Genomic DNA, 16,755 nt, shown 5'->3' with positions numbered 1-16,755 from the left:
TGGAGTTGTCCTGAACAATACTGCAGGGACAGATGCAGAACACTGTTTATCCTGCCATGGCCCACTGGATGGACTGGAGGAAGAGAGTGAACTATAGTGTAAACTGTGGTCCATGCGTTGTGGCAGTGCTCCAGGATGTGTTCACCAAATGCAATGAATGTGCCTCACTGATGAGGGGGGATGTTGATGTGGGAGGAGTGTGGGGGGGGCAGTGGGGTATATGGGAACCTCTGATGTTTTCTGACATAACGTTTTGTGTGATCTATTTATCTTTTTTAAAAAGACGATTAAAAAGATGGAAAAAAAAGAAACATGGTTACACTGACACCTTAGTAATCTCTTCTTGTCAAAACTTGACTCTCAACTATTGTATTACATATCTAACCCAGTTTCTGTTTTCACCACTTAAATTCCTAGAACCATGAGTAAATATTTTCATAATTAAAAAATGATGCCTACATTACTTCCAAAAGAGATATTAATGTTGATATTTTAATATAATACCCCATGGTGTTTTGTGCAAAGGAAGTGACTAATGCTTTTTAAGATGACTGAATGAATGTTCAGAATGGCAGCTAGTATCACTGGGAATTGAAATCCTTAAACAGAAACATAATAGAGCCTCTAATATAGTTCTGCCCTCAAGAAAGTTTTCCCCCTCTACTATTTAATAAAATATGAGTATATTTTACGACTTGGCAAACAATATTACCATTTTTAAAATAAAACCTTTAATATGTTTATCATTAAGTTTTTAGTAAGCACATATGTTCTAGATCCTTCTGTTTGATAATGTTCATATTTTTCAAATTACAAATAAATTAACATGGCTATACAAAACTAAAAAAGATGAGATTTCTAATTTAACATGCATACGCATAAAAATAGGGCTCACAATTTGCTTCAACTCTGCTTAAACAGCTCTCTACATCCAGTTTTTTTCCCCCCAATAATTACATGACTTGGAACATATCAGATTTTTCCATAATCCCTTCCGACTTTTCTGGAATTTTCTTTTAAATCCAGAATTACCAGTAATAGATGCAAGTGCACAATAAAGCTAACACTAAAAAATCATGTTGTGTTTGTCTTCTAAAAAATCTGCTATCTGTGCAATAATCAGCAACTTTGTATTACAGCAGGAAATGAATATATTTTATCTGTTTTATAAGGATCAAATACATGTAATTTGATTTGCAAGACAGTGCACTTATATACTTTTTAGCGTATATTATTAGCAGCTTGGTTTTCTTTTGTTGAAGGAAAATTTAAAATTTCAAAAAAATGTATCAGCTACAATCTTAATTCTGCTTTCAACTATAAATTCTAACCTAACCTAACCATTCCTTAATAGATGCCAGATTTCAAAATTTTTCTTAGGTTTCTCTTTCTAGTGATATGCTGAAACACAAAGTCCAGAGAATCCTAATTTGTACAGAACATATACAAGTGCTAGATAAACCACTGAAATCTTTTTCAATGAATGTATTCAATGGTGGGATAAAAAGGTCAATCTTCAAGTCTGGAAACTACATGAAAGCAGGAATCTAGAAAGGTAAACTAGCTCTGAGCTGCTGTTCACCCTACATATATCTGGCAGACTTTGATGAAACAGATTTGGGCTTTAATGGGTTTCAAGTGGGAGAGCATATTGGAGAAGTCACCAAAAAAACTCTGCCCAGCTAAAAGGAAACAGTCTGAGGAGGTGAACTAGAAACAAAGAAACAAAAAACTCAGAGAAGAAGGTGGTGACACTGTTCAATATACAAGGGCAAAACAAAAAAAAGAAAAAAAAAAAATACTGATAATGGCTACACATAAATCCACCTTCACAAGTTTTTTTGCAACACTACATCTGCTGCCAAATGAGTCACAAACCAAAAATAAGTTTTAAACTACAGTTTCAGCACTTTTTGAATGATAATATGTAACTATTAGGTATAGTTATATACATAAATGTGAAATCCTAGTTAAATTGGACAAATTCCAGGGAAAAAGAAGTACTAAAATTGACCCAAAAATAAAACTGAACTTTTCCAAAACCATGAAAGAAATTAAATAAATAAGAAAAACCATCCATCTACAAACAAAACATCAAGCCTAGTCAATTTTGTAGTTAAGTCCCAATTTTATACAATTTTATAAATTCTAATTTTATACAAAATCTTTCAGAGGACAAAAAAGAGGGAACACTCCCAAACTGATTCTATAAAGCTAATTGATTCTCAAAGCAGAATATGTCACCACAAAATGAGAAATGCCAATCTCACATGGGTGATAAACAAATCTAGCACAATATAAAAATGATATTATAACTGATTCTTGGGTTTATTCCAGGAATGCAAAGTAGACTCAACATTAAAATATCTATTAATATAAGACTTCAAATTAACAGATGGTGGGAAGGAATCCCATATGATCATCAATATTAATTCAGAAAAATTCTCTAACTAGAAATAAAAGGAAAACCACTGATAAAAGCTATCTACCGGCACGCTTTCACCATTTCTATTCATTTCCAAAGATTTACAAACAACCTTTATACCAATTCTGCACAGATTAACCCTCAGCTTTCCATTCTCTACCCTCGTTCTATTTTCTGGTGACCTATATTCTAATTATTAACTCCATGAGTTTACACAATATATTTAGTTCATCATAGTACAATCATGCAGTATTTGCTCTTTTGTATCTGGCTTGCTTTTCTCATAGTGAAGTACATCATGGTGTTTGTAACTAGCAATGCTATTATATGGGTAAGACAGTGGTTGAAATGTTAAGCTTAAAGTCATGTGTATTACTAAAAGGAAAGCTAAAAAAATGTAACACTGGACTGTGTAACAGAGTGAACCGTCATGTAAAATATTAATATGGGTTATAGTACATATATGACTGTTTTTACAAAATATAAATACAAATAAACTGAAGAGATAGAAACAGAATAGCAGCCATGTACAGCAAGGGAAGCACAGAGAGATCAAGAAGTGACCAGTTTTTAAATTTTTTTTTTGATTATTATCATTGGAATAATGAAAATGCTCTAAAAATACCTGAAGTGATGAATATACAACTATGTGATTATACCAAATACCACTGATTGCATACTTTGGATGGATATACACTGTATTAATATGTATCAATAAAGTTGACTGTTAAAAAAAAAAAAATCAAAAACTCATAAATGGCATGTAATTAATGATAAAATGTTAAACACATTCTTTTTAAAACAAGAATAAGAGAAAAAATGCCTAGTATTACCACTTCTTTTTGACATTATAATGGAGGTCCTAACACACAACAAGATAAAGAAAATAAATAAAACAGATGAATTGAAAGAAAGAAAGAAAACTGCTGTGAAACAAAGGTAAGGGAGGGCATTGTCTCCTAAGACGATGGTTAAGATTCCTTTTTATAAGCTCCAAGATGGGTACCAAGGAATTTGTGTTAATCATATTCTTTAAAATGTACAAATACGGAATATCTATGTTCGTATGTGAAGAAACACATATACATGTAAATATTTCATAAAAGAGAAGAAAAGATAAAGATGTTTAAAGCATTTTTAAAAATCAAATAAAAACTAATGTGGAAATAAGAATAATTAACTTCATACTTATTTAGGGTCATTTTCAATCAGACTCTTGTGGCCTGTTACCTATTTCCACAAAGCTGTATCCGTAATCATTAGAACTGAGATAACAGAAAAAATAAATTCCTGTCTCCCTCCATTCTTTCAGGCATGGAAGTGGTATGTTTTTTAACTTCTACAATACAATATCCCAAGTGAAAAACAACCATCCTTCATTTCTTCAAGAATCAAATATTTACATAGGGTCTCAATATAACAATACAGCAAATCTACTTTTTAAAATATTTTACTGTATTTGTGCCAACAGGGCATTTTATTATATTCTTATCAGCCCCATTTATTTATATTTCTTTGTTCTACTCAAAGAGGAGATGAACTGAGAAGAAGCAATTCAGGATTTTTTCCCCTCTGTTCTATAGATGCCTGATTCAATTTGATAGTATTTTTCTGTCAGTCTACCTTCACTGGTACTATTACCTAGCTCTGTCCTACAACATTCTTTATTAAAGGTAGAAATCTGTATCTTACAAATTTTCAATATTGAACAGTTTTAACAAAATCCTATACTGGTTTCCCTTCCTGACCTAACTGCTAAATGTTATTTTTTATAAAATTCAGAACCTCTTTTGAATTATTTCCATCTTATCTTAGATGTAACATGAAAAATTACCTCAAATAAAATGAAGTTTACTACACAATTTCAAAGCTAGTTAATTACAATTCACCCTAGCAGAAGAGGATATTCAAGTAATGGCAAACAAAAACTTAGCCCATAAAATCCACAGTGAATTAGCTAGTCAAGTTTCACATGGTTTAGAGGCTTAGATTTCATTTAACTTTAGTTGTGAAAATGATAATCCTTCAACATACAAATTGCTTGACATTTGAAACCATGTGCAACTGAAACAGAAGAATCAATTTTGCAGAAACTCTGGAAGGAAGAAATTTGTCAACCATTTTATAGAGAGATAATAATTTTGCCTCTGTTTTTCTACATTTACCTGGATATAATCAGTCTTTAGCTTGGGAGTGTGAACACAGGGTGCCTGGATAGTCACTTTGAGAGTTTTGAATGTCTATCCTTATTCATGTATCCTTTATAGCTATCATTTCATACATTTACATTAGAGACAAACATTATTTATAAACAAACTTTCCTTGGACTTACTCTTTTTTAATCTCTCTCAATTATTTTTCAATAAATTGAACTCAATCAAAAGCAACAGTCATTCATTTTTAAAACAGTATCAAATAGTGTTAACATTCTTAGAATTGATTTGAATTTGAATCTATAGCCCAAAAAATTTATGTCTTTAATATACTAGATATTTTGTCATATATGCTATCATTCTTTTTATGATTACTTGCACCCTGATCTATTAATCTATAATAACTTTGTTAATCTGTGATTATGAGTTCAATTGATAAGGAAGTCAGCAGAAGTTGTTGGTTTTAAGGGAGAAGATAATGACTTCGAGAAGTTCCACATAGAGGTCATGGGAAAATAACTTAGAAATTCAGCAACTCATTTATTGCTTACAAACTACATATCAGCCAGCATTTGAGATACTATAGAGGAGAAAGAATAAAGGAAAGTTCTGGACAGGACCTTGGAGAATGCATCAATTTAGGGAGAAGGCAAAAGCATAGAAGTGAGAGTTCTGGAAAATGACAGTCAAAACTGTGTGGTACTCTGAGAGCCATGGTAGCAGGAATCCATGGTGCCAAATTCTTCAGAGCTAAAGACACATGAGGATTTAGATAAGTCCATAAACTAAAGAAGGGTGACATATGTTTAGCAGCTTTATAATGAATTAGGAAAAAAAATTTTTTTTAAACAAACACTACTCAATATGATATATAAAATGTGTTGTCTTAAAGGGAAAAAAAAAAACTTACAAATACTATATGACTTGTTCATTAAGGCAGCAATCAGAAAAAATTTCCTCTTTTCTACATACAAAAATGCAAAGACTCATTGGGAAATCAGCAAACTACAGTAATCAACTATGTCTAGTATTTTCCTGACATTATCAACTGCATAATGAGATGGGACTTGTGGTCTATATAGCTCAAATCAGCTACCATTTCTCCACCATCCAGATTTAAACCATAAATTAGCAGCACAGTCACTATGACAAGCTTTACCCATCATCATTTGCATCCAATCAGTTAATGACTGGCAGCTGTCTACGGGACCCATTTCTGCAGGCAGCAGCTTTAATGTTTAATGCTTCATGAGGCTTAAAATCATATTCTGTTAAAGCACATGGTAGACTGAAATACTCCAAAATTTGTAAAGGCTTTCAGTGGAGGAAAAAACCTAACTCGATGAAATAAGTGCAATCTCAGACAACCTTTTGAAAGACTGGCTTTAAGGGTTTCTAATCATTTGCTAGGCTCAAATAACATAATAGACTAAGAAAAATCTGCTGTAAGGAAGATTACTGCCAGTCTCATAATAGCTAAGGAAGTAACTATAGCCAGAATTATTATTAGAATGTTATAAGTAGAAAAAATAAAGAACCTGGATTTAAGGAGTTTTGTCTGGTATCAAAATGGAAACATATGTTTCAGGCAGCAAACCTAACTCCACCTCCAATTCCATTGTAGTTATGCTCTTACTATGAAGCATCCCTCAACTACCTGGTATAGCTGTAGTATAGTATTTCACGCTTTCACCTTCTTTCATGCATGCAATCCAGTCTCTAAACAGATTATAAACTCCTTAAGGGAAAGGACTATGACGTTAATATTCATTAATGCATTTATTATTGAGTATCTATGTCATGCATACATGGCAATAGAAAATGCAAAAATTCCTGTCTTGTTGCATCACACATTCTAGTATATGTTGACAATACATTTAGACAATAAACACATCAATAAGGAAAATACAGTAAGTAAAACAGTGGTAAGTGCCATGAGAAAACTGAAGCATGGAAAGGGGACAAGGAATCCTAGATCAAGTTGAGGGAGAAGGATAGTTATGATTTTTAATAAGGTAGCCAAGTTTACATAAAGCACGTTCCTGATCCTGCAACATTTGACCAAAAACCTAAAGGAGCTGAGAGAAACAACTGTAAGAATGTCTGGGGGAAAATATTCCAGGAAGAAGGAATAACAAGCGCAGAAGCCCTGAGGAGGATGTTCCTGACATAAAGAAGGCACATCAAAGTGGCCGAGGCTGAGTGAGAGAAAGGAAGGTAGGTCAAGATGAGGTCAGGCATGTAGGGTCTTGTCTGCCATTTGCATTACTTTGAGACAAATGAGAAGCCAGTAGAGTACTGGGGGCAACGGACTGCCAGGCTCTGACTAGTGTTTCAAAAGGATCACCCTGGCTGCTGGATAAAAGTATATTCTAAGGATGTAAAATGGAAGAAGAAGGTTCAGCTTTCACATATAAACAGCGTGGTGTCATCACTTCTTTTCTTACAAAAAAAAAAGCTAAAGAAATTGAAAATCTATGAGTTTTCTTGGACCTATCAAAGAACTGAAGTTACAGGGCATACTGCCACTCTTAAAACAAGCAGAAGGTAATACAGAGTACCAGCTGAGGTCTGCCTACATGCTGCTGAAGCAGTGGGACCGTAAACTGGGAGGGTACTTAATGACTTTGATGAACTGCTGGAGGCTGAGTATGGAACAAGCTGCGAGTGAGAAAACTCCTGGGGGCTGAAGTCCTATGGGATAACCACACTTTTGTGTTTTACCTCTAGAGACCCCATCAGACTCTCACAGTGAAAGAGCCAAGAAAGATACCCTCCAGGCTCTGGGCTGGGGAATTAAGCCTTGTGAAATATGCCCAGAGTTTTCTTCATAACAAAGGCCTACTCTCCAGGGGAAAAGACTGAACCAGAGCCTTGTCCCAGAGCTGTGGGCGAAGGGCAGGCCTCCCCCTCCAGGCCCCTCCAGACTTTTGGTCTCACATTAGTGGGGAAGGAGGTTTTTAAATTTTTTTCCAAAGCTATGCAATAGTAAACACTTGTGAAAGTGACAACCCAGGACTTATACCCACCAAAAGACTGAGATTTAATAGGAAGAGTATAGAATGCTTCTCCTCCCCCACACCTAACAACCATGCCAGCAAGGCTTCAGTATAAGAGAAAGTTACAGCTGAAAGAGCTGCCAGACACAGATTCCAAGTTCTTAGAGAAACCCAAAGACAACAGGAGAGACAAAAACAAGGATGCTAAAAGAATTTGAAGCCTTTGGCACCAACTGCTACAACAAACGTTAAACACAGCCCAACTTTTAGATTAACATAAAACCTCACAGCAAGGTCCTATTTTTCTCAGTTCTTACTTGATTCATCACAGGTGCCTTTCCGCAAAAATATTACAAGGCATGCCAAAAAGCAAGAAAATAGAAGCAGAGAGATCAGGTAAGAGACTCTAAATAATAATCCAAACGAAAGATGATGTTGGCTTGAACCTCAGTGGCGCCAGTGGGGGTGGTAAAAAGTGGACTAGTTCTGGATGATTTTTGAAGGCAGATGAAAGAATTAGCTGATGGACAGGAAGGAGCATGTTGAGGAAAAAGGGAGGTGTGGATGCCTGCAAAGTTTTTGGTCAGAGCTGATAGGAAAAAAAAAATGGAATTATTACCATCAACTGAGATGTGAAGGCTACAGATAAAGCAGTTAGTGGGGTGGGGAGGGGGAGTAGTTTCAGAAATTCCACTTTTGATGCCTCAGAACATCATCATACCATCAGTTGTATATTCATTTAACTAATACTGTTTTGGAATGACTATGTATCATGGAGCACTTACTAAATATTAGGAAAGAGACATGGGAATATATTGGAAGCCATGGAAATATGCTTGAAACCAAGGAAATGTTTAATAAATTGTTTACTGAGTGAATGGATGAAGAAATAACTGAAGACTTTAACCAGGTCACAAAAATAACTTCATCTGAATCAGAATCATAACTGTCAACAATACTAATAGCTAATGTTAGAAAGTTCCTAGACATTAACAAAATGCTTTCTCCTGTTCTCAGGCAGAGCCTGAAATGTTCCCTTTATGTTTAATTATCTGCCCTCCACGTCTTCCAGAGTAATAAAATTTGGCCAGGCACTTGGCTTCCCAGAATAAAGACAACATTTCCCAGTCTTGTTTATAGCTAGGTGTGGCTAAGAGTATGTGAGCAAACAGAGTGTACAATTCCTGTGATATGCAGTTAGGGGGAATGGGTATACCCACCATTTGCCCTTTCTCCCCCTCTTCCTGTTAGTTGAAGTGCTGATGTGATAAAGAGCCATCTTGGACCACACAGACAGGGTGACACTCAGAGATGGCAAGGGAACAAAAAAGAAAGAGCTTAGATTCCAAAACCCCATGGCGCCATCTTATCAACCCTGCGCTGCACATACTCAGATTCTTATGTGTAAGAATAAATCGCCTATCTTATTTAAGCCACTATTATCTTGGCTCTTTGTTACAGCAGCTTAACCTGAAACCTAACCAATAAGTTTAAAAAATCCTCAAAACAACTCTCTGGTGCAAATAATACACTGGGTTTTTTGTTTCCATTCCTTATCATGCATCTTTTTAAACCGTAGGAAAATAAATTGGCAGCATAATCTTGTTCTACATAATTATATCTAACAATGAAGAAACTAGCTGAAAATAATTCTGTTAAAACTGATTGAAACAATTTTTACTGCAAGATTTGGGTTTGCACATTCAATACACAGAGCGGGACTAACTACCTAGAAAACCTATGTGATAATGATTTTTCAATGAGAATTGAGGAATGATATGCATTAGCTCAATGTTAATGCTTCTAATTCCCTTGAAATCCCTGCAACTATTAAGCATTGTAAGTACCAACAATTAGTTCCTCAGCTTAATATTATATGTCCTATACCCATTAAATATATGTCCCAGAGACTTAACTCTTCTGGCTATTCACATGCTGGTTGAGCCCTGAATCTCAGCAGAGTTGCAGGCAACACCTACTCTCCCATTCATTAGACTCACCCAAGGCAACTAACAAAGGGATGATGATGGAAAACGCCCATTCCAAAAGACAAAGTGTCTACAACCACAAGCAAGACAGTTCCATCCTTCTGCTTTGGGGAGCTAAGCTCCATCTCAATTGGAAGCAGATAGGACATCACCATTCCAAAATTCTCAAGATTGAGGAATGAACAAACATGTGGGGGGGATGCAATGATGGGAGTAAAGTAGATTTATTATTATTCTAGTAATGGAAGAACTTGTATCATTGATATAAAGACAGTGGTCACCAGAGGTTCTGAGGGGAGGGAAAGGGAAGAAGAGGTAGAACATGGGGCATTTTGGGGACATTGGAATTGTTGTGCCTGGTATGGTGATGACAGATGCAGGCATTATACATTTTATAAAAACCCATAAAAATTGTGCAGTGCAAAGTGTAAACCATAATGTAAACTACGGACCATGGTTAGTAGCATATGTGTTCATCAATTGTAACAAATGTACCACACTAACAAAAGATGTTGCTAATGGGGAAAATGTGTGTGTGTGGGGGGGGGATGAAGTATATGAGAATTCCTTATTTTCCATGTTAACATTTATGTAATCTAAAGCATCTTTAAAAATAAAAAAATTATATGTAGTTGCTCACTGAACTATCAACTTAATTTGTGCCAACAGAACAGGCATGCCAAAGCTGCTAGAGTATCTAGAGCTTTGGATTTATATATCAGGAGACCATTCTATACATTTGTAAGCTTCACACCTTAAATGTTTGAATCCTGATACAGACTTGAATAAGAAAGAGTAGGAAAACAACAACATCATTCAAGTGCTATACAAGCAACCGTAATTTACAGGACAAATAACTGAAAAATGGTTTATGAAGAACTAGACTCTTTGGCACTATTTACTGTGATATATTTCTGCACTAAAAATAAACACATTTTTATTCAGTTGTTCTTCAACTTCCATCATCATTCAATTGCCTAAACCAGAACTGTTATAACAGCTTTTGACCATTCACTTATGCTTCAAAGAATATTTTTTACTTTCACTATACATTCTGAAATTTGCCAAAATAATATTGTAAACAAAAAGAAATCAAGACTGTGATCAATATTTTCATTTTATAGTGAAAAGTGTATTTTTCTAAGTTACTTAAAGACACAAATAAGAGTCTGCTTGCTAATTGCTTGCCAACACCCAGATTACTTAACCCACACAAAGCTAGGGTTATAGTACCTGTATGTGTACACACTGACACCTAGAAACCCAATTCCAAGATTCAGAGGTAGCTTTACCTGGAAATCTTTTAACAATGTTAATGTATATCTTATAGTATTTTCTTATGTGATGCTTGGAAAACAGAAGAGCTTAAGTATACCTAAGTGGGATAACCCGGCTCTTATTACTTGATGAAAGAGATGTTCCTATCAGTATTTTAAAACGTGGCAACCATGCATTTTTCTAAATTCTCACAATAGCCAATACTTCTACACAACAGTGATTCTAATTCCTTTAGAAATATATATATATAGTCAGGAGTATAGGAAAATACTTCCCTGTTCCAAATAGGGACAGCTAGATATATCTCTAAATCAGCTTTATTGCTCGGCTCTTAAGAAAAAAATAAAAAGAAAGATATGGGTAATGCATAAAAAGAGCCTTTCTTTCTTTATAATCCGTTTTGAGGCAAGAAGCAAAGATACAAAAAGGCAGAAAAAGTAAACTGTCAAGTCAAAGGCACAAAATAAAAATATTACCTTTAGCTGGGTTTACTTTTATCCCTGACCTATACAGCATTTCCTCATTCTGCCAGTCTCCATTCCTGATAGCAGTCTTGAGTCCATAGAAAACAATTAATGTAGCTGTAGCATAAAAAATCAAGCTCTTGAGGAACCGCTTTTGGACTTTGACATAAAGGGCTCTGGCACCCGCTGTAATTAGGAGGCAGAAGCCCATACTAGGAATATACAATACTCGCTCTGCAATTACAAAGCCGACATAGAAAAACAAGTTCGTGGCAGGAACAAAGGGTATTATTAACAAAGATAAAGACAGAACAACAATGTTCTCTGTAGAAGGAAGTGGTGTTCTCTGTAATACATTATTTTTAATGCCATTTTCTACTTTGGATGCAAAGCTGGGCTTAATCTCTGAGTTCCGGTATTCCACATCTGAAAGGCAGCTATGTCCATTTGCATTCTGCTTGCCGTTGGTTACAGCTTTCCCATTGCATTCTCTTTCTAAGCTTGGGCTCTTCAAACCATAGTAGGCAAGGAGGAGGAGTCCAAAATAGAAGGCCACAGTGTGTAGGTTTCTCCAATCACAAATCGTTTTGAGCAGAGGCACAGCATCCATGGACCAATCAAAACTGAGGGTATCTGGGCATAGCAACAGCCAGAGGTTCTTGGTTGGCAAGTAGAAGAAGGTGAGTGTGCGAGCCAGGAGGCTGTCCGAATCAGCAGCTGGGTTGTCAGAGTTGGAAAAGCTTGGTGGTTTGTTTCCCATCCAGTACAAACGGGCACCCAAAAGGGAGGTCCCCCAGAAAGTTAACAAACTAATGCTGAGGAAAAGAGACAAGTTCTTCCTCTGAAACCAAAAGAGAGGGGAAAAATGTAAGATCATCATCAACACAAGATACAGCTATTTCACTAAAATTTACAGATAAAATACATTTTTTAAGTGAACAATTAAAAACACACCATTACATTTCAAATAAATGACATCATTTCCATCTCCTTTAAAACATACTCAATGAAATTTTAACCTAAAAAAAATTGACTGTGGGATCCTGGTTTGTACTCAACCTTGAATGAATATCTTTCTAAGGTACTAACAACTGAAGCTTCAATGTCTTGACCTCTACAAACCAGCTGAATATATTTCCTCTTCAGCACAGATAAAAGGTCAAAATGAGACCACACTGTAAAAGTACTTAGTGCTCTGTAGAGAATATAGGAGGCAACTAGTAACTGTCTTCTTTCATCTCATAGTTTAGATTCTGGGGAAAAGTGATGAATGAGCATGTTAAAAAATAAAGGGTATGACAGTACACACTGCTTAGCCAGAAGACAGGAACAGCATTTAGTTCTGTCTATGCCAGTTCCCATTTCATTGCCTGAAACTCCTTGAAGAATTTTTAAACCAGGCTTTTTCTGTTGCTCCAAGCTATCAACGACATCAGTGAGATCAAATACTTAGTAACACATCCTTTATGAATTTCAAATTTTTCATGTTGATGACAACTTTCAAAAATAAAATAATTTTAATCATGGACTTATTTCAAGAGAAAGACAGAAAGTCATGACAGAAAGGCCATGGGGGACCCCTATGAATGAGAACTTTCTGGAACACTCTTTTAAGCAGACCAGAATTTGGTGACATCTAACAGTCTAAGTCCTCAGGAAGCAGAATGTTGCTGATTGTAAATATTCTGGAATTGTTTTAGAACTATGTAATTCCAAGACATTCAAACTGGTGCTTGGAAACTTGTAAAAGATATGATAAATCAATCCACAAAGAGCAATATCTTGAGCATGTAAAATTCTATATAAACTCTATGGATGGTACAAAACTGCCACATTGGATCCTCTTCCTCAGGCTCCTTCTCATCTACCCACCTATAGTTGCTGGACCCTCCTCTATCACTACTCTTAATCTAATGAGCTCAACAATGCTCATGATTACAAAAGTTATTAACAAATGTTGGTTAATCCCAAATTTTTGTCTCTAACTCTTTTCACTTCCATATTCTTTATTTAATTGCTTACAGTGTATATTCACTGTGGTACCTCAAACTCAAAATGTCCAAAATAAAAATCCTGATTACAAATCCCCCTCAAACTCAATGCAATATTTTCTCCTCCACTCTTCTCCACCTCAACTGGCAATAAGATGTAACAAGTTTCTCTTTCACAGCCCTTCTTCCCTCCACATTCCATTCATTAACAAGTCCTCTCAGTTCTACTTCAAAACATATGTCAAATCTGTCCATTTTCTTGATCTCTTCTGTCATCACTCTTATCCAAAATACCAATATCTGGATTATCACATAATCTCCTCCTAACTGGGGACCCTGATCTTTCTCTTTTTTTTTAACATTTATGTTATCCCCAAACATTTTACTCATCAATGGGGCCTTATTGTAAGATCTTCAAAGTATTGTTCTATACAAAACAAAAAGTTTGTAATTAGTTGTGGGTTTGGTTTTTTTGTTTGCTTGTTTTTTGGTAATGTATCTATTTATATCTTAAATATTTTTGAAAAAATCATTTTAAAATTAAAGGGGATTAAATCTGCAAGTAAAAGAAGTAAAGGAATATAAGGTTAGAAACTAAAAATTGAGAATAAGGAAAATGAGAAACAGCAAAAAGACTAAAATTATGGGCAATTTCAAAGTGATGGATTGTTCATTAATATCAAATCACAAAAAAATGAATGCAAAATTCACAGCACAAACTGCCTCAGCAGTTAAAAAAACAAAACAAAAAAAAGAAGGCAGATTTTTGCTCAAGATTAATCTATGTAATATTACATGGAATTTTGAATGTAACGGGTAGTAATGCCATGTTCATCCAGCACTCATCTTTAACTTTAAGGTCTGTTCCATCAAAATGAAACAGTTCAAAGCCTCATTATCATCTAAGAATGACTTTTGTAACCATTCCTCTTCCCCTACTAAACACCATTGCTCCTCTGAAGTTATACCTAGAAAATATTCACAAATTTCTTAATAAAAAAAAAAAAGACAAATCATACTCTAAAATTATAATAACTTGATTGATCAATAATATAATGGCACAAAGGAAGAACATGTAATTTGGCAAAGAAAACTGACTCAAGATATCATGAATAAATGAATCTAACTTTGAAAAACAATTCAATTCTAAATTTGTATAAAAAACCCACTAGTGGGAAACAGATGTAACTCAACCAATTGGGCTCCCATCTACCATATAGGAGGTCCAGGGTTCGATGCCCAGGGCCTCCTGGTGAGGGCAAGCTGGCTCACATGGTGAGCTGGCCCACACAGAGTGCCAGCCCATGCTGGAATGCTGCCCCACACAGGAGTGACCCCCCGCATGGGAATGCCACCTAGCATGGGAAAGCCACACTGTGCAGGAGTGCTGGCCAATGCTGAGAGCTGGCACAGCAAAATGATGCAACAAGAGACACAAGGAGAGAAAATAAGACGTAGCACAACAGGGAGTAGAGGTGGCACAAGAGGGTAATCACCTCTCTCCCACTCCGGAAGGTCCCAGGATTGGTTCCTGGAGCTATCTAATGAGAATATACGCAGACACAGAAGAACGCGCAGCCAATGGAAACAAAGAGCAGATAACAGGGGAACGGGGGGAGGGGGGAATAAAAAATAAAAATAAATCTTAAAAAAAAAAACCATTAGTAAAGTCTTACCATGGTTGTCTTATTACCATATCTTGTGATGCCAGTAGGTAAGAAGGAGAAAATGATGGGAGGAAACATTATAAAAAGAGCTATAATCAGGTAGGAAGAGAAACAAACGAACAAGAGAGTGGCGTGGAAAGGTGATGAGGCTTCTTTGCTAGCCATGAAATCCTTTCAGAAGAAACTAGCCTTTTTTTTACTAGGATGGATATGTCATTACAAGGTATAATTACCTTAGTCTTTTATATAATTTTTTAATAAAAGCATCTTGAATAATTTCTTAAATTTTAATAAATGATTATCAAAATAAAATAACTCCAGTTTTTTATTATGCTGAAAGAATATTTAAATACACTATACTACAAAATAATGATATGGATAATGAAAACTTTAACAGTTACTCATTCAATGGTATTATTTAAGAAGACTAAATGATGAAAAAATGACAAAAATTAAAAAGCACAAACAGTATTGAAATGTTAACACTGACTGATAAAAATACTTTTCATTTTAAAACATTTTCACTATAGGTTCCATTTAAATAGATAACATAATGCCTATTTTGGCCTGAATCAGATCTCCCTCAAAGACATGCCCTAATCCCTGGTTCAGCAGATGTGAACTCATTTGTAAATAGGATCTTCAAAGATTCTATTAAGATGAGACCAAATGGAATCAGTAAGGGCCTTAATCCAATAAGACAAGACCTCATAAGCAGAGGAAATTGGACACAGGAGTAGGCGACAGAAGACAGATGGCCATGTGTCGAAGGCAGAGACTGCGTTACAGATTACCAGCAAACCACCACATGAAAGCTAAACTTCAGAAAAAGTGGGGCCTGCTCATAACTTGATTTTTAACTTCTAGCCTCAAACACTGTGAGACAATAAATTTCTGTTGTTTATGCAAACCAGTCTGTGATATCTGTTATAGCAGCTGTGGCAAGCTAAGACAATAACAAAGATCAAGAGGTACTAATGTTCTGAAGTGAGATGCTCTCATACACTCATTTAACCTAATGGTGAGGCCTTTATGGGATAAATAAGTGGCCCTATTAAAAAAAGAACTGAACTAATGGGTAAGAGAAAATTGATGCTAAAATATTTAAATTGGAAATGTTTCTAATGCTTTGTGTGTTTCCATGCTACCTTGTAAGTATCAGCCAAGTTTGAAATTCCAACTACAAGTGTCTTTAATGCTTTGCTATAGAGTTCTATTTGACATGATCACCTAAAAAATAGGATTCTAAAATGAATAAATTTTTCTTCCAGCCCCATTCACTTCTACTGTGGAGGTGGCCTTAAAAGCAAGCTGAAAGAAAAGAAGGCATGAAAAAAAGGTTTTAATTTCTACTTATAGTACATATGCTCTAACTTATAGAGTTTAAATCAAACTGAAAAATTTTCATGGAGCAACTACTATAAACTACTATAAACCAAGTGACCATACAATTACCCTCAATATTTCTTTGTTCTTGGCTAGTGTAACAATCTGATCCAACATAGGTATTTCTCAGTTGAGCATAGAGATGTAACAAGACAGCTCTAATGAGTTGCCACCAGTGACTTAAAAGTCAAAATTCATGAAAATCCACACACAGAAAATGATAATTTAGAGTCTGAGAAACTAAAGATAATCTAAGTAAATCTGCAATAGGCAGCATGAGAAAATGATTGCAATTTAGTAGCTCATTCATTAAAGCGGCTGTATGTGGTGAACACTGTCCTAGACATTGGTTATATGCCTATGGTAAGAGAGAAGACAGATCCTACACTATTGGTGCTTCATAT

At 35.3% G+C, this 16,755-nt stretch overlaps 1 protein-coding gene across 4 annotated transcripts in view; it reads right to left on the bottom strand.

Annotated features, from left to right (window-relative positions):
• TMTC2 (transmembrane O-mannosyltransferase targeting cadherins 2) overlaps window positions 1-16,755 on the bottom strand; it is a 456,130-nt gene that overhangs the window by 227,205 nt on the left and 212,170 nt on the right. For all 4 annotated transcript variants that reach the window (XM_004463553.4, XM_071218982.1, XM_058308504.2 and 1 more), the window contains one exon: window positions 11,320-12,148. In XM_004463553.4, the coding sequence (XP_004463610.2) occupies window positions 11,320-12,148 (829 nt within the window). The remainder of the gene's footprint in view (window positions 1-11,319; window positions 12,149-16,755) is intronic.

This window comes from Dasypus novemcinctus, chromosome 12 (genome assembly GCF_030445035.2).
Source record: "Dasypus novemcinctus isolate mDasNov1 chromosome 12, mDasNov1.1.hap2, whole genome shotgun sequence".
In the NCBI taxonomy this organism is placed as follows: domain Eukaryota; kingdom Metazoa; phylum Chordata; class Mammalia; order Cingulata; family Dasypodidae; genus Dasypus; species Dasypus novemcinctus.
Note: the sequence above shows the minus strand (reverse complement) of the source record. Positions and strands in the feature narration are given on the sequence as shown.